The sequence below is a fragment of the Mus musculus genome, chromosome 4 (genome assembly GCF_000001635.26).
Source record: "Mus musculus strain C57BL/6J chromosome 4, GRCm38.p6 C57BL/6J".
Lineage (NCBI taxonomy): Eukaryota > Metazoa > Chordata > Mammalia > Rodentia > Muridae > Mus > Mus musculus.
In genome coordinates this window covers 63,811,207-63,837,495 of record NC_000070.6, presented here as the reverse complement: position 1 = coordinate 63,837,495, position 26,289 = coordinate 63,811,207, and the positions used below count along the sequence as shown (strand labels likewise).

The 26,289-nt window shown below is 40.8% G+C and overlaps 1 protein-coding gene across 2 annotated transcripts in view; it reads left to right on the top strand.

Moving 5' to 3' along the window:
• Tnfsf8 (tumor necrosis factor (ligand) superfamily, member 8) overlaps nt 1-6,294 on the top strand; it is a 30,307-nt gene extending 24,013 nt beyond the window's left edge. Inside the window, exons 3-4 of one of the 2 annotated variants that reach the window (NM_009403.3) lie at nt 366-437; nt 2,995-4,672. In NM_009403.3, coding sequence (NP_033429.1) covers nt 366-437; nt 2,995-3,389 — 467 coding nt within the window. In that variant the 3' untranslated portion in view covers nt 3,390-4,672. Of the gene's footprint in view, nt 1-365; nt 438-2,994 lie in introns of both variants that reach the window. The other variant, XM_017320114.2, reaches the window with a different exon arrangement.
• The last annotated feature ends 19,995 nt before the right edge of the window (nt 6,295-26,289 follow it).

Genomic DNA, 26,289 nt, shown 5'->3' with positions numbered 1-26,289 from the left:
GTCCCACACTAGATGATATTTATCTTCTGTAGTATTCTCTAACAGTCCTAGCAGAAGGAAACTAAAACTGTGAAAATCCTAGGCTGTTTAACAGCAAGATTTGAAAACAAGTTTGAGGGATTGTTGTTGTGATTGTTGTTGTTGTTGTTGTTGTTGTCGTCGTCATCATCATCATCATCAGTGGTGTGTGTGTGTGTGTGTGTGTGTGTGTGTGTGTGTGTGTGTGTGTGTGGTGTTTGTGCTTAATTTAACCTCACAAACAGGAACAGACGAGTAAATTTCATCTCAGTGGGTCACGGAAAAAGATGTAGTTGTTTACAGTCCCCAAAGAAGCAAACGACAACGCATACCTGATCTTCTTTTAGGAAATTGCTCAGAGGATCTCTTCTGTACCCTGAAAAGTACTCCATCCAAGAAGTCATGGGCCTACCTCCAAGGTCAGTAGCCAAAGCTAGAGAATGATATCCTCATGAGGATGATGTCCTATGCCGACTTCCAATCCAGAGTAGAGTCCTCTAGTTGAAAGTGACATGTAAATGTGTTCTTAGCCAACATCATACTTTTTATAAATTGAATTTCAATGTCTTAGAGGAAGATGAGAGTTTTTTTTTTTCCAAAGCTACAAGGCTCTTCTCTCAACCCCCATTTGATAGGGGAAAAAGAAGTTGGTTAGAAATGGCACGGTTATCATATGCCCCAGTACAGGGGAATGCCGGGGCCAGGAAAAGGGAGTGGGTGGGTTGGGGAGCAGGGCAGGGGGAGGGTATAGGGGACTTTCGGGATAACATTTGAAATGTAAATGAAGAAAATAATTAAAAAAAGAAAGAAATGGCACGGTTAAAAAAATAAAAACCATGAGCTTTGAGGGAGCTGCATTAGGGCCCACATTGGAAGCAGCTATGGACAGGTGGGCAGGTGTTCACAAGCTCCCTCGGCTGCTGGGAAACACTTCATTCACTCCTCTAGGTTTCCTATCTGTACTTTAAAGACATTTTTGTCCCTTGACTGCATCATGTCCTCCTTCCTCTACTACCCCCACTACCATGCATGGACTTATTAGTTTGGGCCAAATGCAGTCTTTTCCCGAATGCAAAGAAAGAACGACTCCATCTCTACCTCTATGAAGGTATTCACAGGGGAACTACAAAATTGCCTGGTCCCCAGATTGACAGCTTAATGGGCTTCTTGGTGCAGGGCCTGTTTGCATATTGCAGTGTGCTTCAGGGAAGAGTCTTTTGTAAATGAAACAGTAAGAGGCACTTAGAACTTGAAAGAATGAGCCATGGAAGAGATGGGCAAGATTCTCCAAATAGCCATTTTGCTCATTTAAAGGAAAAAAAAATCTTCATTTTGCAGTTACATTAGTTCTTGCCTTTCAATTGAACTGCAACAAGGATTGAAGAGAAAGCATTGAATCAATTAAAACCAGTATGCCACCTTCCCAGTTCTGAAGGCACCTTTACCAGTCAGTGCTAAATTTCATTTGTTAGGACTCAGAGACTTGGCTTTCACACAAACACTTTTGCTTAGAGGCTGTAATTCTCTGCTTTTCTATAATCCTACGTGCTGGGTCCCTCACTGTGCACATGAGGGGCCCATGCAAGGATGTTTGATTGCACTTTAAAGAAAAGAGGCTTTCAAAACTTCAGACCATGTTAAAAGGTGTATGTTATTTTTTATCAGCACATATTAATTGCCTGCAATAATAAGTTTAATTGTTGATATTTTTTATGAATGAACATAACCAACTTTTATTTTATCTTAAATACAAAGATTAATAGACATACTCCTGAAAAACTCAATACTGAAATTGAATAGTATTGTATGTCACAGCTCTGCCACCACCCACAATGCATATTGAAACATTAAATGCTCGTTCATTAACAAATAACACAATAGCATGACCTTTGTGTAAAATACAGCCTAGGTGGATGTGGTCTGAAAAAGCAAGGAGCTAGGGAAATGGCATAGGCAGTCAAGTGACTGACTTTCAAGCATGAGGCTCAGAGCTGGGGTACTGGAATCTGCTTTTTAAAAGCCAAACATGGTCCCTCATGCTTGCAATGCCAGTACTGCTAAGGCAAAAGTAGGGCGATCCGTGGAGCACATCGACTGACCAGTTTGGCCTACTGGGCAAGATTCTGGATGGTGAAAATCCCTGTATCAAAAACACAAGTTATGGAGCTGGAGAGATGGCTCAGCAGTTAAGAGTGTTTTCTCTTCCAGAAGACCCAAATTTTTTTTTCCCAACATTCACATCAAGTGTCTCAAAACTGCCTATAGTTCCATCTCCAGGGTATCCGATGCCCTCTTCTGGCCTCTGTAGGCACAACACACACACACACACACACACACACACACACACATACACACACACGCTGAATATACTCATAGAGACAAACACACATACACATAAACAAAAATAAACCTTTATTTAAAAAAAAAACAGAAACAAGGTAGATGGTACCAGTACTGTGCATACTGGTACGGTATAAAGGCTGATATCCAAGGCTGTCTTCTGGGTTAAACATGCACATGTACACAGACAGGTACACCTGCACCTGCACCTGCACACATGCCTGGATCTAACACATATAGACATAGAAACATACACACTGAACAAAGGGTAAAAAAAAATTAACAAGTGTCAAATGATATGAGATAATAATAAAAAGAAAGTCATCTATAGGAGCTGCCTCCCATTAGAAAATTCTCTGTAAAGTCTTTCGTTTTCCAATACAGTGTTGTATGTGATCCAACCCTATAGTCTGAGCATTAAACAACGAAACGCAGATGGTTTTATTCCTGTGACTTCCTAAGTATATATAAAAAAAATAAGCTATAAAAGAATATTCTAGAAAGGGTACTTCAGAAGATGTTTAAATATTTGGGATGGCAAGTACCCTTCTAGAAAACAGAGATGCTGAGTGGGAACCTTGAAAAAGAGGTTTCCAAGATGTACCTAACATGTAAGTAATAATTCTATCTTTCCAGTGTCAAAGCATCTCAACAATACCAAACTGTCATGGAACGAAGATGGCACCATCCACGGACTCATATACCAGGACGGGAACCTGATAGTCCAATTCCCTGGCTTGTACTTCATCGTTTGCCAACTGCAGTTCCTCGTGCAGTGCTCAAATCATTCTGTGGACCTGACATTGCAGCTCCTCATCAATTCCAAGATCAAAAAGCAGACGTTGGTAACAGTGTGTGAGTCTGGAGTTCAGAGTAAGAACATCTACCAGAATCTCTCTCAGTTTTTGCTGCATTACTTACAGGTCAACTCTACCATATCAGTCAGGGTGGATAATTTCCAGTATGTGGATACAAACACTTTCCCTCTTGATAATGTGCTATCCGTCTTCTTATATAGTAGCTCAGACTGAATAGTTGTTCTTAACCTTTATGAAAATGCTGTCTACCATACAGTACTTCATCTGTCCAAACATGGGCCAAAGAAAATATTAGGACAACTCAAACTAAGCATGTGAGTTAGTGCACTTCTCTTTCTGTCCTTTGGAAAAATACAAACCCAGGATTTAGAAAGTGGAGTCTCCTTCAGATGCACAAACAGGAAAGAATGTGATATGTGCACAGAGACCTACTTGGGCACTAGAAGGGGTTGAGTTGTCCCAGTATAACCACTAATTCACTGACCTTGAGCCATTTTTCCTTCCCCTGGAACTTGGGGTCTGAATCTGGAAAAGTAGGAGATGAGATTTACATTTCCCCAATATTTTCTTCAACTCAGAAGACGAGACTGTGGAGCTGAGCTCCCTACACAGATGAAGGCCTCCCATGGCATGAGGAAAATGATGGTACCAGTAATGTCTGTCTGACTGTCATCTCAGCAAGTCCTAAGGACTTCCATGCTGCCTTGTTGAAAGATACTCTAACCTCTTGTAATGGGCAAAGTGATCCTGTCTCTCACTGAGGGGAGTAGCTGCTGCCATCTCCTGAGACATACATGGAGACATTTTCTGCCCAAATTCCATTCTGTGTGCAGTTTTTAAGTATTCCCCCAAAAGTTCTTGACAATGAGAACTTTGAATGTGGGAAGAGCTTCTGGACAGCAAACATTAACAGCTTCTCCTGACCAGAGAGACCATGCAAGCTTGGTCTTAGACCCATCAAGCTTGAGGTTTCTACATTGTGGGAGACAGACTTTTGACAAACCATTTGAGTTGATGTCTGGGCCCCTGGGAGTTCTCCTTCAGTAAGGAGAGCAAGCCGTTCTAGTGCTGTGTCAGAGGATGGAGTAAAATAGACACTTTTCTGAAGGAAAGGAGAACAAAGTTCCAGAAAAAGGCTAGAAAATGTTTAAAAGGAAAAGAAAAAACTCAGCTTTTCTCATATGAGAGGAACCCAGAAAAACAACACTGAAAAAGAAGAGTGGCTCTGTCAACCTCCTCTTAGGTCTCCTCCTCTCTAGTTATTGGGAAAGGAGTTGCATGGTACAGGACAAGTTCTGGTGTGTGGTCAAATAGAATCAGATGTGGAGAACACCATGCAGAGAATAAGGAGACCTGTCATATTTGTGTTGTACTCAAATGAGGGGCAAATGAATCTTAGGCTAAATCAAATAACAGTCTCTGTCAAGCTGTGCTCAGAAAGTCAACCACTGAAGATGGAGGGTGAGGCACGTCATTTAAAAAAAGTGAAATGTAGCAAAATGAAAACAAATACAGACAATACTTATTAATAAGTCAACTGGAGTGTAAGTAGGAAGCAGACAGCCCAGGAGTTTGAAACTAAACTAATGATACTTTTAAGGGTTAACCAGCCCCTGTGGGACTTTCTAGTACACCTGTAATAATTATATTTTTCATTGATATGACAGAATACCTGGCAGATACAACTAAAGAAAAATATTTATTTTGGCTCATATTTTAAAAAAAGATACAGTCCACAATGACCAGAAGGCAAGGCCATAGGAAGATGGGGGTGGGGGGTCACGTTGAGTTCACGGTCAAGAAGTAGAGAGAGATGGACTCTGGTATTTATCTTTTTCTCTTTTTCTTCATTTATTCAGTCTGAGATTCTAGCCAATAAGATAGTGCTTCCCACCTTCAAGATGGCTCTACCATCCTTAGTTGAATCTCTCTAGAGACACTAGTACAGAACAAGCTGGGTGTATGTCTCCTAGTAGATTCCAAATCCTGTGAACTTGACAGTGAAGATTAATTATCACCACATTCATGGAAGTAGGCACATCATTTTTTCTAACCAGATGCTTAGGCTGCCTGAGACTCATATTTGCTTAGTGAAAATTCAGTGCATTTCCTCGTGAACTTGAGGAAAATTGTGTGTAAAAAGTTTATGTATAAGTTGATGAAATGTTCCACCTCTGGAGTGAGGTCAGTTAGCCCTGGTGGGGTTCCTGTTATGTAGAAATTCAGGGAACACCAATCCCTATCCAGTCCTCAAGGACTTGCATCCAGCCCCCTGATTCCAGCTCTGCTGTTCCTCATCAGGCTTCTTTGGACATCCCACAGCCTTTGTGAAAAGCTTCAGGTCACATCTCTCCAGGCCACACTGAAGCGGCCCCAGCATCCAGGGACTCCTTGGCCCTCCTTTGTGTACCCCTGCCATTTCGTCTCCATCTTCTATGGATTTGGCCCATAACTGAGACACAGAAGAGGGATAGAGCTATAACTTTAGGACCCTCAGAACCAAAGGAGTTTGTGATCAATCCAATACTATTTTTAGATTAAAAATAATAAAGCTTATTGTTTAATTTTAACCTATACATATATATAGGTGTACATGTATGTGTGTATATACACATATATGTGTATGTATATATTTCCAGTCATGTTTTACATATCTGCTTAGCCTAGGTCAGGGGATGAAGCCTGACTCTTGCTTTGGGAATTGCAAAGCTTGTATATGTTTATATTTATTTTTAATTAAGAAGAAAATATAATATTTTTCCTAGGCTTCATCAGCTTATTTAATTATTGTTAATATTTTTCCAGATTTCCATCTGCTTCAACTTTTTTTAAATGGAGATAGATCTTAGCCACACTCTTCCATACCCCACTCCCTCTCCAAGAAGTCAAAACTGCTGTCTGGAAGTCTATGCCTGCCTTCCATTTACATAAATTTACATTTGTTTTCTAATAAGAATGTATAGGACAATTTTGTGTGCTTTTTATTTTTTTAATAAAAGATATACTTTATATAACATCTTGTGACTTCCAATGTTTTATGTAATACTAAAGTTTTGAGGTTTACCCAGACCAAAAAAATAAATAAATAAAAAACTTCAATCTAGTTCTTTCACTTAAACATGAGATGTTTGTTTTGTTGTTTTAATATATCTCTGCCCATTCTCATAAAGACAAATATTGGATTCACTTCCAAGGTTTCACTGTCAGTTTAATGTATTGATAAAAGAGACTTTTCTCCTTGTGGAGCTCCCACTTCACATGTTCCCCATAGCTGCTGGCTTCATCATGGCCAGTGAGGGCGTAGACACCCAATAACCACGTTTGAAGACCAGAGCTTAGTCTTAGGAATCTGAAATGTCTTTCTGTCTCTTGTGAGAACTGCTCTTCTCTGTACACCCAGTCAACACTTCTGTCCTGAGCTGCAGTTCACAACAAGCCTCATGGTAGGTACCAGTGTGCAACCAGTTATGGTGAGTGAACTTACACCATGCCTTTCCAAAGGATTTTGGATCTTTTCTAGATTTGGTCCCTTTTTTCTGGAGAGTAATTGAAAAACTACTGGTCCTAGGTGCTTTTTTCCCCCCATTTTCCCCAGTATCCCATGGGCTGACTATCCACTTTTGTAGATTCATGTGACAGTTTTCTTCCAATTCCTATAAAAACGCATCCCTAGCTTGCTTCAGACTTAGATCCAGCCATCTGCCTTCAGGAGCCTCCTGAGACTCTATAATGAAGACTGACATGCACCAGCTTGTGCAGCAGTTTTGTCCAGAACTATATCTTTTCAACCCAGAAAAAATATTTCACATTTGCCAACAAGGACCAAGCCAAAACAAAACAAATCAAAACAAAACAAAACAAAACAAAACTTGTACTTACCATCTAAACTATATGATACTCTCATTAGTTATACAGTGTATTTTGTAAACCTCTATCTTAGTATGAAATCCAAACATTGCAAAGCTAAAATATACTTCCCTTACCCTAGTCGCTAGGACTCCAGTGCTATTGAGTCTGAGATGAGCAGGACTTGGGAATGTTTGTCCACTCAGTCAGCAAGCACAACACTGAAAAGGCACTTGGGTTCACTCTGCAGCTATATTGACACACGTTTCAGTGTTCAGTTGCTAACAGAATACATCACGGGGAGACTGAAAAGAGCTGAAAGAGCATCATTCTGGCAATGTAATATTGCCCACAGCAGTGGGGCAGCCTCCTAATTGAATTGGTTTTCTGTTTATGATAGCAGTGTTATGGTTCTAGAAAGGCCTGACTCTTGGTGGCCTGATTATTGAAGGGATGACTGCTACTGTGGCATCTCACTGTAGGTAGAAGTTGCCCATAAAGGCTCAATCTGTTTTTAAAGTACTATGATCAATCTCTAGCTGGTCTCAGTAACGTGCTAAAATAAAGTCTGTCCCCTCTTGTGGATTCCTATCAGACACAGTCTCAATATGGTCAGACCGGCTGCACTTAGCTATTGTCCTCTTCTAGCAGTCTTTATGATCCTTCTTCTTTCCTACCTTGACCATTCCTCCAGTATCTAATTCCATCCACTACCAGCTCACTCACGCTATTCAAATCCCAATTCACACCCCTAGCAGTCTCACTCCTTACAAGCCATCTCCTGACAGCATTAATAATTGAGAGTAGAAGCAGTCATTTATCAAGCTCTTACATGGTTGGCACTTTTCATATACTCTTTTGTTTCATCCCCAAATCAGCCTTAGGAGATAAACATCATCAGACTTATGCAACCAGTAATGACACAGAGAGTCCAAGCCTTGAGGTAGCTGAGCCAACATCTTACAGGCAGAGTTTAACTAGGAAACTACATGGCTCCCTACTTTATGCTGGCCCCTCCCCCTGCTGCCTTTGTTCAAATCACCTTTAATTCCTTCCCGTTCCTGCAGCCTTCCATATTTCCCTGTCACCAGGTGTGTGATTTCTTCATTCCCATGGAAAGCTCACTCCACATTTTCCTTTCCATTGCTCTGCTTTCCATTTCCATGTTTCTCCCTGATGGGAGTCTTCCAGATCTTCTGGTGTCCCCCCATCCTCAGTGACACACTCTCCACTGGAGCCTTTGGTTCTCTCAATGGACATCTCCACTGACATCCAAATCCCAGAAGGCAGCACTTATTCAGCGCAGCTCCTGAGATATGGCTGACTATTTATTGAATATTTTATAATGAATTTTGAAGAAAGCCATTTAGTGCCCAAGTTCATCTTATGGAAAGAACATTGTCTAGGACGTCGGGTTACCACGTCAACAGTTAAAAATAAGCCCAAAATATTGAAATGTAGCCTGAATGTGATAGTTTTCTTACAAATGATTTTTAGTACTCAAGAGGATACCTATTATTAGGCATTCTATTAGGTATCTATTAAACAAAGATAACATGTGCAGAAGACAAAATTCACCCAGGAATCTGAGAATTTAAAGGGGGAAAGGCCAGTCTCCTTTGCCTTTACTGGATGACTCTTATAAGCAAACCATACTATGCATTCTACTCTGAGGTATGCGTCTGCTCCTTCTATCATATTGATTTTAGAAATAATTAGTGAGCATACTAACCATAAGAGTTAGATTAACTTTTGGTGTACTTCAGAATCACATGAAAGGTGGTGGTGGTGGTGGTAATTGTGTGGTGGTGGTGGTGGTGGTGGTGGCGTCAGTAGCGGTGGCAGTTGTTATTATTGTTATAGTATCATTGTTTGTATTCCTAAAATCCCAGGCTACATACAATAGCAATTAAATTATAATCTCTGAGGTTAGACTGTAAGCATCAGGATTATTTTTAAGTTCTCAAACTTTAAACTAAAGTTTAAGAGTTAATAATGGGTTTTGAAGGGTAGATGACAGAAGATTTAGGGTGTGGATTAACCAAGTCTAAGAATTACAAAAAAGTTTTATGAAGACCTGCCCCATATTTGTAAGTCAATTACAAAATACGTTTTTAAAGGCTATTAAACAAAGGTGGGGAATTCTGCTCCTAGAAGACATGAGTTATTAAATAAAAATCTCAGGGCCAGACATAGGATATCTCTCTATGACCTATTGGTCAGGGAGGCCCCACAGATCTCTAAAACAATGCAATCTGTTGTCTAGGCTTCCATCATAACTAGATGATAAGGCCCTATTAATGAAGACACCACACACTTTGCAGAGAACTCAATCTCAAATTAACCAGGAACCTCCCTTTCATAGTACCATACTTGCCACTGGAAGAGAGAAGACATCAATGATCTTATCTAGAATGGGTTCTGTAAGCTACAATACCACTCCCAGCTAAGATGTCCACGGATGGAATGAGTTACAGGGATAACAAACTGTTTTCTGATTTAGTTTGGGTTTTGCTCCACAGGATGGAAGTCATATCTGATGTTGTAAACATAGCCAGAAGTGCATGGCCGGGAAGATCACTGTCCCTAGGGAGGATCAGACTATTGTTATTTTGCTGGAGCAAACTACTTTAGCCAGCTTCTCAAACTGCCTTTTAAATATTTATGTTATGCCCAAAGGTCGGTACTACACTCAACACTGGTCAGAGAAAGTGGTTTTTGCAGTGGCCAGCAGTCATTACTGGTCTGAAAATAAGTGATTATGAGGACTTAACCCTAAATGAGAGCACTATAAACTCTCCCCCAGTACTTAACAAAAGGGGGGGGGGCGGGAAAAAAAAGAGCTAAAGGACAGGGAGAATGCTATTTTATAGCGTTCTATAAAATGTTAGCTTCTGGATATGGCATGGCTGTTGTGCTTATGACCTCAGTAACTGTGGTTACCTGCACAAGATCAAGCCAGTCAAAAGTCCAACATGGATGGAGGAGGGGCTCACTAATCCTTCCTTCTACCTCAGGACCTATTGTCACTTGATAGGGAAAGAAGAGTCATTTTTCTTTGAGGGCATAGCCACTAATAGGTTACCCATACTTCAGTATATGGTCTCATGCCCATATACACTTGAGTGGCACTAACTGGATGCAATGGGATATTGTTATGCCAGGGCCTCTTGGGTGCCACAGAAGAACTCTAAGAATTGCCAACCCACTGTAATATAACAAAAGAGCCTTTATTTGAATCAGACCTAGATAGCAAACCTTCCCCACAGGTTAAGAATGCGATACTGGAGTCTAGCTAGGGGCTGGAAGTTTTTATGCATAAGCAGGGATCCTCAGCTTTGGGGTTACATGATGGGGAGGTGACAAGAAAAACCATCCCTCAAACTCAATACTGTTTGTTCAGACAGCAAGGCAGAATTGTGCAGCTGGGAGAGGACTCCTCTGACCTGAGGGCTATCAGGAACTAGTTTTTACAACTGGCCACAGCTGTCTGGGAATACCTAATTGCCCTTCTCTCCTGGACAAAAAGTGGAGTACTGATCTTTGCAAGGATGCTTGGTTCATTTTTCTCAAGGACGGGAGCCATTAACACTGGGAAGTGCTAGTTATCTACCAGGGAGGATCCCAGCCTCAGAGATACGGAAGTTGGGATAAGTATTCCCAAAGCTAGTATCTGCCACTCCTCTGAAAGGGAGGGGAGTCATTAAGGAGTGCCACCATGAAAAGGGAGATTGCAATATTCTGGTCCCAGGTTGGACTCTTCCTGTTGGGAGAGGGGAGTGGAGCTCTGCTTCAGCAGCAGGAATGTACAGAGACAGGCAGGCTTCCTGCATCTCTTCATCACACCCAAAGAGCTTGGGACTCTCCTTTCTCTCTCTTGTTTGGTGAGATGATGATTAAGGCAATCACTGGACTGAGCACAGGGTCCTCAATGGAGGAGCTAGAGAATGGACCCAAGGAGCTGATGGAGTTTGCAACCTCACAGAAGGAACAACAATATGAACCAACCAGTACCCCCAGAGCTCCCAGGGACTAAACCACCAACCAAAGAGTACACACGGAGGGACTCAAGGTTCCAGCCCCATATGTAGCAGAGGATAGCCTTGTGGGACATCATTGAGAAGAGATGTCCTTGGTCCTGTGAAGGCCCCAGTGTAGGGGAATCCCAGAACAGGTAAGTGAGAGTGGGTGGGTTGGTGAGCAGGGGGAGAGAGGATGGGATAGGGGGTTTTTGGAGGGGAGATGAGGAAAGGGGATAACATTTGAAATGTTAATATAGACAGTATCTAATAATAAAAAATAAACTTAAAAAATAAAAACATAAAATAATCCTTGGCATCATTTAAAGAATCAGATGGTATCTTCCTGGGAATCACCCTGATTTATGAAATCACTTTGACTTAAATAAAAAGTCAAAATGTGTGCTTATTCAGTATTGTTAGGGGAGGGTTTCATGAGGCTCTGCCCATAGCTGAGGGGCTATTGGCAATTGATAGCTGAGGCGTGCCTTTTTCTTTTGTGGGTGCAGCTACTGGACCCCCACACATGCACAGATTTCCCAGTGCACCTGCAGGATACACTAACTGAGCTCAGTGAACAGGAGATGAAGGTGAATAGAGTATGATGCAAGCAAGGTACATTGTATCTGAGTGTACAATTGGTAAGGATAAATAAAAGTATTTTTGGATAAAAAATTTAAATGCATGCTAAAATAAATGAGCAAAGCTTTTAAAGTTAATTGTTTAAATTTTCAACATTCAAATTACGTCCTGATGTTGGCATCACCCAGCAACTTGGAGAAAAAGGAGCATCTCTTACAGATATGGAACAGGACATGGATTTTTGTTAAGGATCTTGTTAAAGAAATATCCCAAGGTACCACTCTATCTAGAGAACACTGGCTTCTCTAGTAAAGATGATGGCTTAGAGTCTACTCTATCCCCCATTCCTCCAGCTCTGTCTACCTTTGGAAGTAGCATATCCTTTCCCTTCCTGCATCTAGGCAAATGTGACAGCCTACACATTAGAGAACGCATCAGTATATAAACACAATGCTTTCATTCATTGGAAATTATCATCCATTTTTAAACTTTGCCCTTTTGCTCACTCTCTCCGTGGGACTCTTGGGAAAGAGCTGCGGGCTGGGATAAGAGTATGCCCATTGTGGTGAAAGCTTTGGACACCATCAAGATGCTCTGGTGAGGATTGTCCCTTCCCTGTAGTAAAGAAAGGAGAGAAAACATGTAGAGATTAACAATGGGAAGAGACAGTCACTACAGCATCAGCATGCTTGAGTGTTAAGTCCTCGTAAAAGAAATTGCTAACCTTCTGACCTCAGCAAGTCTCTTGGACTCTTTGTTCCTCTGCTTTAAAATGAGAAGAATCCTTTCCAACGCCACCAAGTCAGGATACGTACTAAGTTTGAAAAGTATGCAGCTGGGGGTATTTTATTGTGGACACTTTCTCTAAAAGACCTTGGCTTGTGGAGAGCAGAGAAGGAGATAACGAATCAATGCAGGTTTGAAAGAAATAAAGGTTCATTATGCACAAAGGTGTTTCCTTCTGCATCAGGAGAAAACAGCCATTGGCTCACTCAGCAAAGACCTCCATGAAGCAAACACTCAAAGGGTGAGTATATCTACAATCCCTACAAAATGGAGAACTCCTTAGGGTCAGGCTTCCACAGAGGCAGAACACCAAGGACCCTCTCCTTAAGTCTACGCTGAGGCAGCCCCAGACCCGCCGCTGCAGATAAGCCCCTTGTCCACATAGAAATGAAGCAGAAATTCATCTCTGAAGCAGCACGAACCAAGGTGTCTGGCACAAACAGAACTTGGAAATAGAATTGCACCATCAGTAGAATGAGGGAATGACCAGCTTGAGTTATTGACGAATGTATCTCGGGGCACACGAAGCTGAAGGTCAGTCCTCCTCCAAGAGAACCCAGCCTAAGTAATTCACTATTCCATTCTCATGGCTTAGACCACAGATGACATAACTGTGGTGACCTTCTGACTCTGCCCTTTTCTGACTCTCTGGTTTCCTTTTACTAGCTGTCCACATAGAGTCAGCAGAAGCTCTGGAGTAAACAGGAAAAAAAAAATGCCCATCCCATCCCAGGATAGACAGTTGCAGCTAAGAAACCAACAGCCAAATGCTGAAGGAAACTCTGTTCCTGCTGCTGATGCATGTTCACAAAGACACAGAGCTCAACTGTGATCTTTCCAGGTTCCTCTGATGTCATTCATGATGTATTGACTTAATCCATTCTATAGCACGTAAGCACGATTGCTGACGCTTATTGAATCCAGGCAGTACGCTAAACCTTCCAGACACTGTAGGCCATTTCATGCTCCCAATAATCACATGAGATTATTGGAGAAACAGAGGTTCAAAGAAATGCAAAAGCTTGTCCAAGAGTAAGCAGCTTCTTAGCTGAAGAACCAGTTGTAAACATTCACCATCTGGCTCCCGAGTCTCATCTATCGTCAGAGAGTGGTGAGCAGCCAGGAGGCCACTTGCCTTTGTGCAAGCGTCATCCATAAGGATTTTGCCCCACCTCTACCCTTTCAGCTTAGTTAACTTGACCTTTTTCACAAAATTCCATATCAGATCTTATTTCTCAGGAGCCACTATCAGGCTAAGTTAGACCATGAGACTTAATGGTCTCACCACCAGAGTCATTCACTCTCTGCACCCTATGTGTCTGACCTTGTTCTCTGAGAACAATATCCAAATGCAGAATGCATTCCCTCCCGTGTGTACAAAGTAAAACCATCCCTCCTTCTAGTTATTCTGGCCTGATCCTCCTCCCATTCACACTCTATTCTGGGCTACAGAAAAGGACTTGCTCATTTAAGCCTCTGCAGAACCTTGAGTCTTGATTCTGGTTTCTCCACAAATGGGGTACCTGTTCTCTTTGCCACTGACACTTGGGAGTGGAAAAGTATGAATTCAATAATACCATTCACCCTAAGTCAAACCCAGTATGGCCAGGAAATAGCTCACACCCCCATACAGAATCATACAGCTCTTTCTGTAATTCGGAGTCTTGGCACAACTTTTCTGGGTTCCAGACAGGGGAAGAAGTTTGGCCACCCCCATCCCAACGTGTGTACTCATTTCCTGCCCAGGACAAACCACTTCCCTTCATGAGCGCCTGTATCTTGGGTAAAACCCCACCCCCACCTCCAGGCTGTCATCTTGTGCTGTGAGCCCAACCTCACAATCATCCAGCACTCCGGTATTAGTACTTTTTCCAAATTGTATGTGATTCATCTGCATCTACCATCATTGTGATCCCAGGAAAGCTCTTGGCACACAGTGGGTGTCTGATGTATATTTCTTCAGTAAATGGAAGATGGAGCAAATGCCATCTAAGATGCCTGCGTAGCACTTTTGGGTTTACAAGACCATTATTTCAAATGACAGATGAGAGAACTAAGCAACACTGTCCATTGATAAAGACTGGGAGACCCTGGCATTGATTTTTATTGTACTCAGTACTACACTGTATTCGGGAGTCAGCAAGAGGCAGCCTCTGCCAAATGGCTGACCATAAAGTGTTGAAGGAGCACAACTTTATCCTTCATCATTCAGAATCCATGCCTGATTTGGGGCAGTTGTGGTGAGGGAAGTGGCTATCCCAGAATGCAAGAGCTCCCGCATGCCTGCAAAGCTGACAGTTGACCCTTTAAAGAAAGCATGCTGCAGCCCTGGCTGGTATTGCTGGTGCCTTGTATGTTCAGATATATGCGCAGTGCACACTCACACACATTAAAAATTTGCCCACAGAGAGAAGTGTATCCTATCACTACTCCCTGCAGCCCTCAAGACTGCCTGCTGTGATAAGGACTGTATCAGAGTTTTTCACAATTGTGTCTGTTAGTGTTGGGGGAAATTTTTAGACCTTCTATGGACTTGGTTATATTCACTCTAAAAATATGAAGGAATTGAAAGAGTAAGAGGCAAGGAAGGAGAGAGGGAAAGTGTGAGAGAGAGAAGCAAGGAAGGAAAGGAAGAGGGTGGGGAAAGAAAGGGAGAGAAAGAAGTGCTAGAATAGCACATTGGGTGGAGGGGGAAGAGCGAGGCAGAAGGAGAGTTTGAAGGCTCATTGAGCCACATGAACATACTTCATCTCATAAAGTTTTTTTTAAATAATAGATTTTAATAAAAGTCTCTCCAAAGAAGTTATAACGAAGGCAATGCTTTAAGAAAATTATTGCTTTTTTTTTCTTTCTTTCTTTTTTTTTTTTTTTTTTTTTTTTTTTTTTTTTTTTGGTCCATGGAGTCTTTATTTTGGTTTTCAGGTAGCTACTTACTCAAGGAAGCTGAAAACAGATAATGACTTGGAGGAAAATGAAACTAATTTTTCCAATTACACTAGTAAGGGGTATCTAATGAAGCCCACATGAATATGAAAAATCCTTTATAGCTATGTTTTAGATTGCACTACTGAGATCTCTAAATTACCTTAGACAAGAGGATGTGCTTAAACATGTACCAAAGCTCATCCCTGTGACTGGGAAACACGATAGATGATAGATAGATAGGTAGATAGATAGATAGATAGATAGATAGATAGATAGATAGATAGATAGATAGATAAGCAGTGAGGAAAAGATGCCAACAGTGCCTCTCTCTGAATCACATGATGATTTGAATACAAGCTGTTCTCAAAACAAAAACTTCCTGTATTGATTTTTTCTTTTCTCCTTTTACAAAAAGGGTAAACAAGAATGATGTTCTATTTCCAAAAATATGTGGAAAAGAAGGAAATTCTGAGACAGAAGTTTCCTGACAGTGTTGCTTCATGAATTCAGGTTGTGTCAATCTTCTGTGGTCTCTTAAATTGTTACAATTCAGAAAATTGTAAGAAACTGCTGGCAACACATGTAAATCTTACCCATAAGAACATAATTTCTGGACTAGAGAATAGAAACTGATTTTCACTCTGCGGTTATTGTACAGCCATTCAAATTTTTACGTCTGTTTTTAATGCCACCCAAACTGTTAGTATCTGTAGAGAACTGTTCTTGTGAATTGGTCTACATAAAGGACAGCAGTTGTCAATTCAACAATCTTGTGACAGTATACACACAAATTCACACACAGACATACGCACAGACACACACACACACACACACACACACACACACATTATAAATCTGAATATGGGAGAAAGGCAAATACTCCATCAGAACTTCAGAAGGGATCAGGGTAATGATAGCATCAGAAATACAGTATTTTTTAAAAAAACCTAAATTTCAATTCATTGTTTTTATTATGGTTGGTAAATTTGACAAACACAGTGGAAATGAAAGAAGAATCTGAGGCCCAGATGTGCTTTTATGAAGCTTGGAAACTAATTTCGAAAATAGGTCATGTGTGCACTAAGCATTCTGCTAAAAGTGTATGATGATGTATGTTAAAGCCCACAAATGCACTACCAGCTAACAACAATAGCTAATGTACAATGAGTTCATTGCCAGTCAGGCCCTTGGCTAAGAATTTTTACATCTAGAGAGCTCTTTTCATCTTATTTCTAGGAGGTTGCTACTGTTATTATCCCCAATTTCAAGAGAAGTAATCAAGGCCCTGAGAAGGGGTGGGGCTTAGGCCATGAAGCAACCCTGTTGATTCCCACCAGCTGTGGAAGAAAGAAGGGCCACCATAGCTGCATAGATATGTGGGATGAAGGGAGGAAGCCTGGAAGAGGATACTAGGAAGAACACAGAAGAGAAAATGGAACAGTGGAAGGGCCAGAAAATGAGGAAGGAGAATTCAATGATCCATGAAGATCATACTGTGAAAATACCTTGCTCAGACAGAATTATTTGTCAAGTTCTTTGTAACAAGCTTATCTTATTCAAAAACATTGAGAGGGAGACTAGTGAGAAAACTTAGTAGGTTAAAGACACTTCCCTGGTAACCTGAATTGGATCCCAAAACCCATGTAAACTTTACAGAGACAGCAGTTAAGTTGTCCTCTGACTTCTATATGCACACTGTGATGCACAAACTCTCTCTCTCTCTCTCTCTCTCTCTCTCTCTCTCTCTCTCTCTCTCTCTCCATTTCTAATAATAAGTAAGAATAATATGGAAAAAATAAGAATAACAAAATCTAAATAAAAGGTTTTAATTTTTAAATTCTGAAAAGTAATTCGAGAAAATTAGAAACCTCACTGCTCCCAGAGGCACTGGCTTAGAAAGGGTTAACACTCCTGGCATGAAACTCCATGACCAGAAACAACTTGGGGGAGGAAAGGGTTCATTTGGCTTCCACATCACTGTTCATCCCTGAAGGAGATCAGAACAGGAACTCAAACAGGGCAGGAACTCGGAGGCAGGAACTGATGCAAAACCCACAGAAGGATGCTGTTTACTAACTTGCTCCCCATGGCTGGCTCAGCCAGTTTCTTTATAGAACCTAGGACCACAAGCTCAGGGATAGTAGTACCTGTAATGGTCTGGGTCCTCCCTACTAATCACTCAGAAAAATCCCTGCAGGCTTGCCTACAAGCCAGTTCTTCTGGAGACATTCTCTTAGTTGGGGTTCCTTCCTCTCAGATGACTCCAGTTTGTGTCAAATTAACATAAAACTGACCAGCATGGGCACAAAGCAGAGAAGTGAGTCTACCCTCCGTGTGGCAGAAAGAACAAGAGCCAAGTGAGACATGGAGTAGCAGGCATTCCATTTCACTTGTGCAAAAGACACACCTGAGAAATGAAAGTGTTCCTCCTACATTCATTGCCCTTTAAAATAATGGCAGGAAACAAAGGAACCATATTTATAAAAACCTATAACTGGAATGTTACTCCATGGTAAAATACTGAGGATTTCCCATTATCATCTACTCTATTCAATACTAAATGGAGGGTCTGGCCAGAATAAAAAAAAAGTAAGATACATGAATAAAAACAGTAGGAAACAAGATTTTTATATTGAGATATTATGAAGATAAATTAAAATTGATAGATTTATGAAGAATTGCATTGGTGTCTGTTCAGTGTTCACAGTACTGAGTCTCCTAAAGGTTCGTACGCACACCATGTCCTTTGACCATATTTATTTCTCTCTCATATGCTCATCTTAATCCCCCATACTCTTTCCTCACTTCCCACTAATCTGGATATCTGCAAATACATTCTATCCCTTAGACTTTCACAAGCAACACAATGGAGCAATTAAAACAATGATTTCATGAAATTCTTAGGCAAATGGATGCATCTGGAGGATATCATCCTGAGTGAGATAATCCAATCACAAAAGAACACACATGATATACACTCACTGATGAGTGGGTATTAGCCCAGAAACTTAGAATACCCAAGATACAATTTGCAAAACACATGAAACTCAAGAAGAAGGAAGACCAAAGTGTGGATACTTAGCTCCTCCTTCGTATAGGGAACAAAATACCCATGGAAGGAGTTACAGAGACAAAGTTCAGAGCTGCGACAAAAGAAAGGACCATCTAGAGACTGCCTCACCCAGGGATCCCTCCCATAAACAACCATCAAACCCAGACACTATTGCATATGCCAGAAAGATTTTGATGACATGACCCTGACATAGCTGTCTCTTGTGAGACTATGCCAATACCTGGCAAATACAGAAGTGGATGCTCACAGTCATCTATTGGATGGAACACAGGGCCCCTAATGAAGGAGCTAGAGAAAGTACCCAAGGAACTAAAGAGGTCTGCAACCCTATAGAAGGAACAACAATATGAACTAACCAGAACCCCTCAGAGCTGTGTTTCTAGTTGAATATATAGCAGAGGATGGTCTAGTTGGCCATCAATGGGAGGAGAGGCCCTTGGTATTGCGAAGATCATATGCCCCAATACAGGGGAATGCCAGGGCCAGGAAGTGGGAGGGAGTGGGTTGGGTAACAGGGCGGGGGGGGGAGAGTATAGGGGGCTTTGGGGATAGCATTTGAAATGTAAATGAAGAAAATATCTAATAAAAATGCCTTTAAAAAAGAAAATAAGATTCAAGGAAGTATACCAATTATAATAGTAATCTGAAGTTTCACTAATATAAGAGTATATTTTCATGAAAGATGCAAAAATTCTTCAAACTCTAAAATAGATCTGAGAGAAGCTAAAGACCTTACACAGAGAAAGAGAGACAAAGAGAGACAGAAAGACAGAGACAGAGAGAGACAGAGACAGAGATATTGCAAGTATAAGATGAAAAATTAACTTGTAGAGTGAGGTAAAATCTCCCCAAATTGACCCTTAAAAAAACATGTCATGCCAGTTAAAATTCCCATGAGTGTGTGTGTGTGTGTGTGTGTGTGTGTATGTGTGTGTGTGTGTGTGTGTGTGTGTGTGTGTGTGTGTTTAAAGAAATTGAGAAACTGATTATAAAACAGAGGCAAAACTCATGAGGTCCATCCCTTCCTTAGGAAATAATGATTACTAATGGCTGGTGGAGGAAGAGATCCGTAGTAGCCTGAACGAAAACACCACCACCCAGCAATAGGCTCCTATGTTTGAAACCTTGGTCCCCCATTGATGGAAACTTTGGGAAGAATAAGGTGTGGTTTTGTTGGAGGGGTGTGTCATTGGGGATGTACTTAGAGGTTTTCAGTCTTTCCCCACATGTTCTCTGCCACCTCCTTGCAGATCAAAATGTGAGTTCTCAGTTTTTCATGCTGCTCTGCCTTTGCTGCAGCATCATGGAATCTAAGCCCTTGGAATCATAAAACAAATCACATGCTTTCTCCCATAAGCTCCTTGGTCATGGTGCTTTGTCACAGCAACAAAAGAGGAACTAATGTGGGGTGTCATTTTTTTCTCTAACATAGCCACTGGGGAGGGGACTAAGTAGAAAGAAGGAGGATACAGCAGGAAATCAAAGACTATGTTAGCAGGCAAGGCAAGTTAATATAATCACCAGGCATTATGTGTACATATGAGACTCTCAAAAATGAAGAAAACAAAACAAATTGACAAATTCAGTTAAAGATGTGGCTCTGACACAAAGTTTTCACCTAAATTTATGAAGCCCTGAATCTCATCCATAACACCACAAAAAAAGGTGGAAGAAAAGGAGTTGTTGTCACTGTGACATCTATTTAGAAATACGTAGAACTTAAAATAAGTAAAATGACTTTGATGCAAATGTGCAAACTGTGAGACTTATCATCAGAAATCAACTTACTACAAAGCAAAGAAAATTAAAGCAGTATGGTGTTAACACGGGAAGAGAAAATGGGTAAGTGGAATGAACTCAAATGCTTAGGATTATTTGAATAGCATCAAAAAGATATCAACATTCTCCTTAGTAAAAAATGTGAGAAAAATTGTGTATACACACACACACACATATATAAACTTATCATTGGTTCATGTGCTTTATTTCATACTTAAAAATTAGGATACAGAAAATGTGGTACATCTACACAATGGAGTACTACTCAGCTATTAAAAAGAATGAATTTATGAAATTCCTAGCCAAATGGATGGACCTGGAGGGCATCATCCTGAGTGAGGTAACACATTCACAAAGAAACTCACACAATATGTACTCACTGATAAGTGGATATTAGCCCCAAACCTAGGATACCCAAGATATAAGATATAATTTGCTAAACACATGAAACTCAAGGAGAATGAAGACTGAAGTGTGGACACTATGCCCCTCCTTAGATTTGGGAACAAAACACCCATGGAAGGAGTTACAGAGACAAAGTTTGGAGCTGAGATGAAAGGATGGACCATGTAGAGACTGCCATATCCAGGGATCCACCCCATAATCAGCATCCAAACGCTGACACCATTGCATACACTAGCAAGATTTTATTGAAAGGACCCAGATGTAGCTGTCTCTTGTGAGACTATGCCGGGGCCTAGCAAACACAGAAGTGGATGCTCACAGTCAGCTAATGGATGGATCATAGGGCTCCCAATGGAGGAGCTAGAGAAAGTAGCCAAGGAGCTAAAGGGATCTGCAACCCTATAGGTGGAACAACATTATGAACTAACCAGTACCCCGGAGCTCTTGACTCTAGCTGCATATATATCAAAAGATGGCCTCATCAGCCATCACTGGAAAGAGAGGCCCATTGGACTTGCAAACTTTATATGCCCCAGTACAGGGGAACACCAGGGCCAAAAAGGGGGAGTGGGTGGTCAGGGGAGTGGGGGTGGGTGGATATGGGGGACTTTTGGTATAGCATTGGAAATGTAAATGAGCTAAATACCTAATAAAAAATGGAAAAAAATTTAGAATCAGATTATATTCCCGGATGTAAATAGTAAGACAACAAAGTCTCACATCCACAATATGAAAATCCCCAAGTGGCCATTGAAAAGACAAATCATCTTCGAATGGACATTTTGGATCCATTCAAATGCCTATTGAGCTAATGATTTGAACAAGGCTTCAATAAAGAGATTGCTGTGTGTCTGGGGTGTTAATAATTCCCTGTTAGTATTACTAGGACATCAAGGAAATGGGCATGAAAACCACAATGTGATGTAACTATACTCCCACAAACTGACTGAAATCAAGCCACTGCCAACACTCAACACTTGGTGGTGAGGATGTGGAACAACTGAAAATCTTATTCACTGCTAGAGGAAATGAAAGTGATACAGTTATTCTGTTGCACTGTCCAGCAGGGTTCAACCAAAGCAATACCCGTGCTTGTCTTGTGATCCAACCACTCCACATCTAGGCTCATTTTACAAACAAATCAGGCCACATGGACACAAAAGAACAGATAGGGCCATGCTTGTAACAGTTTCATTCATAATAATCCTGCGATGGTTAATATTGATTGTCAACTTGAAAATGTCTATAATCACCTAAAGGGCAAGTCAGTTGTATAGCTAATTCCTCCAAATTAAAATATTTCTTCCTGGAGGGACAAGAGGACTTCACAAGACTCAGGAAGTAAAACTCACAAAGCTTGAGAAGCAAATGAAATTCACAAGATCCATAACCGCTTTCACAATTATATAAATAGCAACAATTGCTCCTGAGAGGAGTCACTGAGCTGCCTGAAATTTGTGAAAATAGCTCTAGGTATTCAGCTTCCATGAGTCAACCACACGTTACAAACAATGGGATTTTTTTTTTTTTTTTAGTGATTTAGTTGTCTTTGGATCACCCATACTCCAGAAATAACTCCGCAGCCCCCAGTCTGTTAGTAACCCCAGGAACTCACCAGTTTGCTAAGCCAGAACTGGACAGGATTACTTATCTAGTCCTCAGGGCCTTATCTGGAGTGAATGAACACTTTTTTCATTTATGCACAATTTTATTTATATACAACTGATCCCAAACAATTTACAAAACTAAAGCTGAGTTGAGGAGGAGGAGTTACATAGTTCCTATGATGGATTATGAGATAGGTAACTAACACTGACCCATGTGGGTTGACCCAAGATGGCTGCTTTTCCCATATGCTAAAGAATGGTGTGCTTGCTTGTTGTAGAAGTGCTGTTATGCTTGACAACAGATGCCATCAAGACAAAGCCACCTGAGAGTGGAGCATCCTTGGTGGAATCCTAAAGTACTCACCTTCTTCTACTTGTTATGGAGTGACATTCATTGATGTTCACTATACAAATATGGAGATTCCCCCAGCACTGCCAGTAGACTAGAGAAAACCTTACAGTCTCTGAAAGTAGCACAAACAGAAAAAGATTATAAGCAAGTTGTGGAGTCAATTGCAAGGCCATTATTCTAGGTAATAAGATATAGAACAGATGTCTGTTTCCTGTAGCTTGTCTTTTGTGACTTTGTGGATTATTCTTTATTCTACCTTTCTTCACTCCCTTTCTTCCACCCTTTCAACCCCTTAATAAGAGAAAAAAAGAGTAGAGGAGGGAGAAGAGATCCCTGACTAAAGTCAGGAATTGGAAATCTGGTGTGTGTGTGTGTGTGTGTGTGTGTGTGTGTGTGTGTGTGTGTGTGTGTGTGTGTTGAGGGAGTGGTTTATTGCTAGATTACTTCCTGCTGATTTGGGTCATTGAGTTACTTGGGTCAAGTTTGACCTTCACCATCAGAATATCTAATTTTATTTTCTTTCTTCTATGCTCATGGCTACTTAACAAACTGTGACCAACAACAAGTAACCAACAACTCACCAACAATCCCCCCACTTCTTAAGACCCTAGGACATTTATATACCCTCTAAAAAGTCCCCAGAATTTCAAACATCACCCAGTCACAGAAACTATCTGCATCTGGAAAAAAAAAATCACACCTCTGCTAGAGCACGGGCAAGGCATAGTCAGCTTCTGTAGACAATCTGAAGCACCCCATATGCTACATCTGGGAATAAGATGGAAACACATCTTATATTTCTATGATTTTTTTAAGGAAATCAAAGTTCCAGAATTGTCACTACAATTTTCCCAAAAGAAAACGCCTTTGTGAGTGAGTGATTGCAATGTGGGAAAGGCCTGTAGATACCATTGGCCTCTGATTTGCAAAGGCAGTGGGAAAGAGAAAATGAGATCAAGCATTGGTTTACCATTTCTTTCAGAATGCCAAATACAATGGAGTGTAAATTAGATATACGCCATCTGCCTCAATAACAGAGGAAGGGTGATCTAGAATTTAGCATGCAGACAAAGGGTCTTAATAACAGTGTAGTACAAGAAACTATGACATGTTTTAGCATCTGAACTTCTTGAACTGAGAAAGACTTTTAACTCAGCAATTAAAGAGCCTCCTATTGCCCTAGCTTATGTGGCTAAGGGACATAGGAGCAGATGGAATTAGACTGAATACTGTGGATGCAGAGAAACTGAGCAATGTAACTACTGCTCCCTAGAGACAATGAATGCATAAAATGTAGTGATATAAGAAAAACAGGCCCTGATGGACTGGTTTTATGAGTTCCTGGGGATACATGTTTATGACTCTCAGAAATATCAGAGACTGAGAAGACAACAGAAAAAAGACAAACATTGCTGGGGGAACTTGGAATGAAAGGGGCAGTATTTGATGTTCCCTGGACTAAGTAGGGTCATATTCACAGGAAAGTTTTAAAAGAAGTTGATTTTAATTTATGCACAATTTTATTTATACACAACTAGTTGATTCAGCACAGACCTCAAATCTAGTTTGGGGTTTTACTGTCTTTGCTGAGCCCTACAAAGGGATCTTAATGAGATGATAGAGGCTTTGGAAAATCTGAATGGTTTAGAACTATTTTTTTAATCAGGCTTGCATAGATACAGCAATCACAAGGAGATTATAGAGGAGAAAAGATGAAAAAGGTATCATTCGAAGGCACGTGTGACAAGATTTGTATTGAGCTGATTTATAGGTGGAAATTTAACAGAAAACAAAAAGTAACTGTGATGTGCTTTCAGAAGTTTCCAAACCCTAAGCAACAGTTCACAAAGGATGTAAATGATAAAACAGTGCAGAAAAAAAAATCGGAAGATTAAGCTTACTCCAGAGTTTGGGTAATTACTATCCCAGAGCAAGCTGTGTACTTTTCTCCCCTGCAAGAAAATAAAGTGCTACTACAGACTGTTTATCCATACCAGGACTTTCAGGATCTAGATGAATCTGATAGAAAGGCAAAGACCATGGTGCTTGTCAGAACTGGGAAACCAGTACCTATTGCAAGTACAAAAAGGCAGAGCAAACCCTTGCTTCCTTTTGAGCCTAAGCCAGGCCAACAGTAAAAGCCAGTTTCACCAAGACCATCAAGGCAAGGCTCTTTAGGAGAGTAGAGTATTCACAGCATTTCCATAGCAACAGTAGCATTCCAGGGTGAGGAGGCTATTTGGCTCTTGGATATTGACTATAGATCACTGAGTACTAGATGGGTTAGTGTCTCCATCTCTTGTATCCAACATTACTCCCTTCCTTCCTTCTTTCCTTCCTTCCTTCCTTCCTTCCTTTCTTTCTCTTTCCTTCTTTCTTTCTTTCTTTCTTTCTTTCTTTTTTTTTTTTTTTTGCTTTTTTTTTATTTTAATTTTTATTTTTCGAAACAGGGTTTCTCTGTGTAGCCCTGGCTGTCCTGGAACTCACTCTGTAGACCAGGCTGGCCTCAAGCTCAGAAATCCGCCTGCCTCTGCCTTCCAAGTACTGGGCTTAAAGGCATACGCCACCACTGCCTGGCCCAACATTACTTTCTTGATGAAATGATTTGTACAAGTGATGGGAAATCTTCATGATGTATTGGACCTTACTAACAATTCTTCTTTATTGTCTCCCTAGCCATCCAAGAGCAGATGGCTGTTACTTGGAGTAGACAAAAGTGGCCTGTAAAGAGTTCCTCACCCTCTGTAAAAAAGATTTCTTTATGTAATTCTAAGCCAGGTGTCACACAGATTAATAAAGTTAGGCATCTGTGAGGTGAAAGAAGGTTCCTTCAGGAAAATCCTCCAAAGTATTGAATTAGCTGCCTCTGAATTGTTGGCTGGGGAGGTTGGTGAAGCCACACAAGCCATGAGGCTTTTGTTACTGTGGCTGGTAAATTTCAGTTAGATAATATAAGGTTATTTGGAGAAGGCACAACTCACTTTGGGCATGTACATTCCAGGCTTCATTTAACTCCTTCTTTGTTAACTGGATTCTGTAGTACCAGAAGGCACTGTGCACATTGCTGGAGACAGAAGTATCACTAACAGTTTTGCTAAACTATAGGCCTTGTGTATTATATACAGTTCTAGATTGATTCTGTTGTTGCAATAAGATATTCTGAGCAAAAGCAACTTGAATGAGAGAAGGATCTGTGTGGTTTACACTCTCAAGTCACAATCTATCATTGAGAAAAGTCAGGGCAGGAGCTGAAGCAGAAACTGTAAAAGAACACTTCCTATTGGTTCGTGTTCAGCCACCTTTCTTATACAACTCAAGTCCCTACGGATAGTACCAATCACAGTGGGTTACTATCCCCAACTTCAGTCATCCCTGAAGACAACTTCTCACAGACATGACCACAGGCTACTCTAATTGAAGCAATTCTTTGGTTGAGGTGACCTCCTTCCAGGTGAGCATAGATTATATCCGTTTACAATAAAAACTAACCAGCATAACTACTAACACTCAAGACAAGATATGTCTGTTGATGAAGTAGTGGCACAACTGTTTCTCATTGTGCATAAATCTCATTCTGTATGAATAGACACATTTAATACTGAGAGTTAAGACAGAAGCCTATGGTAATGGAGGACACTGCAATTATGATAAATGACACAATATGCCTGTCAAATGGCTTTCTAACATTTTGTTTATACCCACAGATTACTGCCACTTTCAGATTTGGTCATGGAGAGAA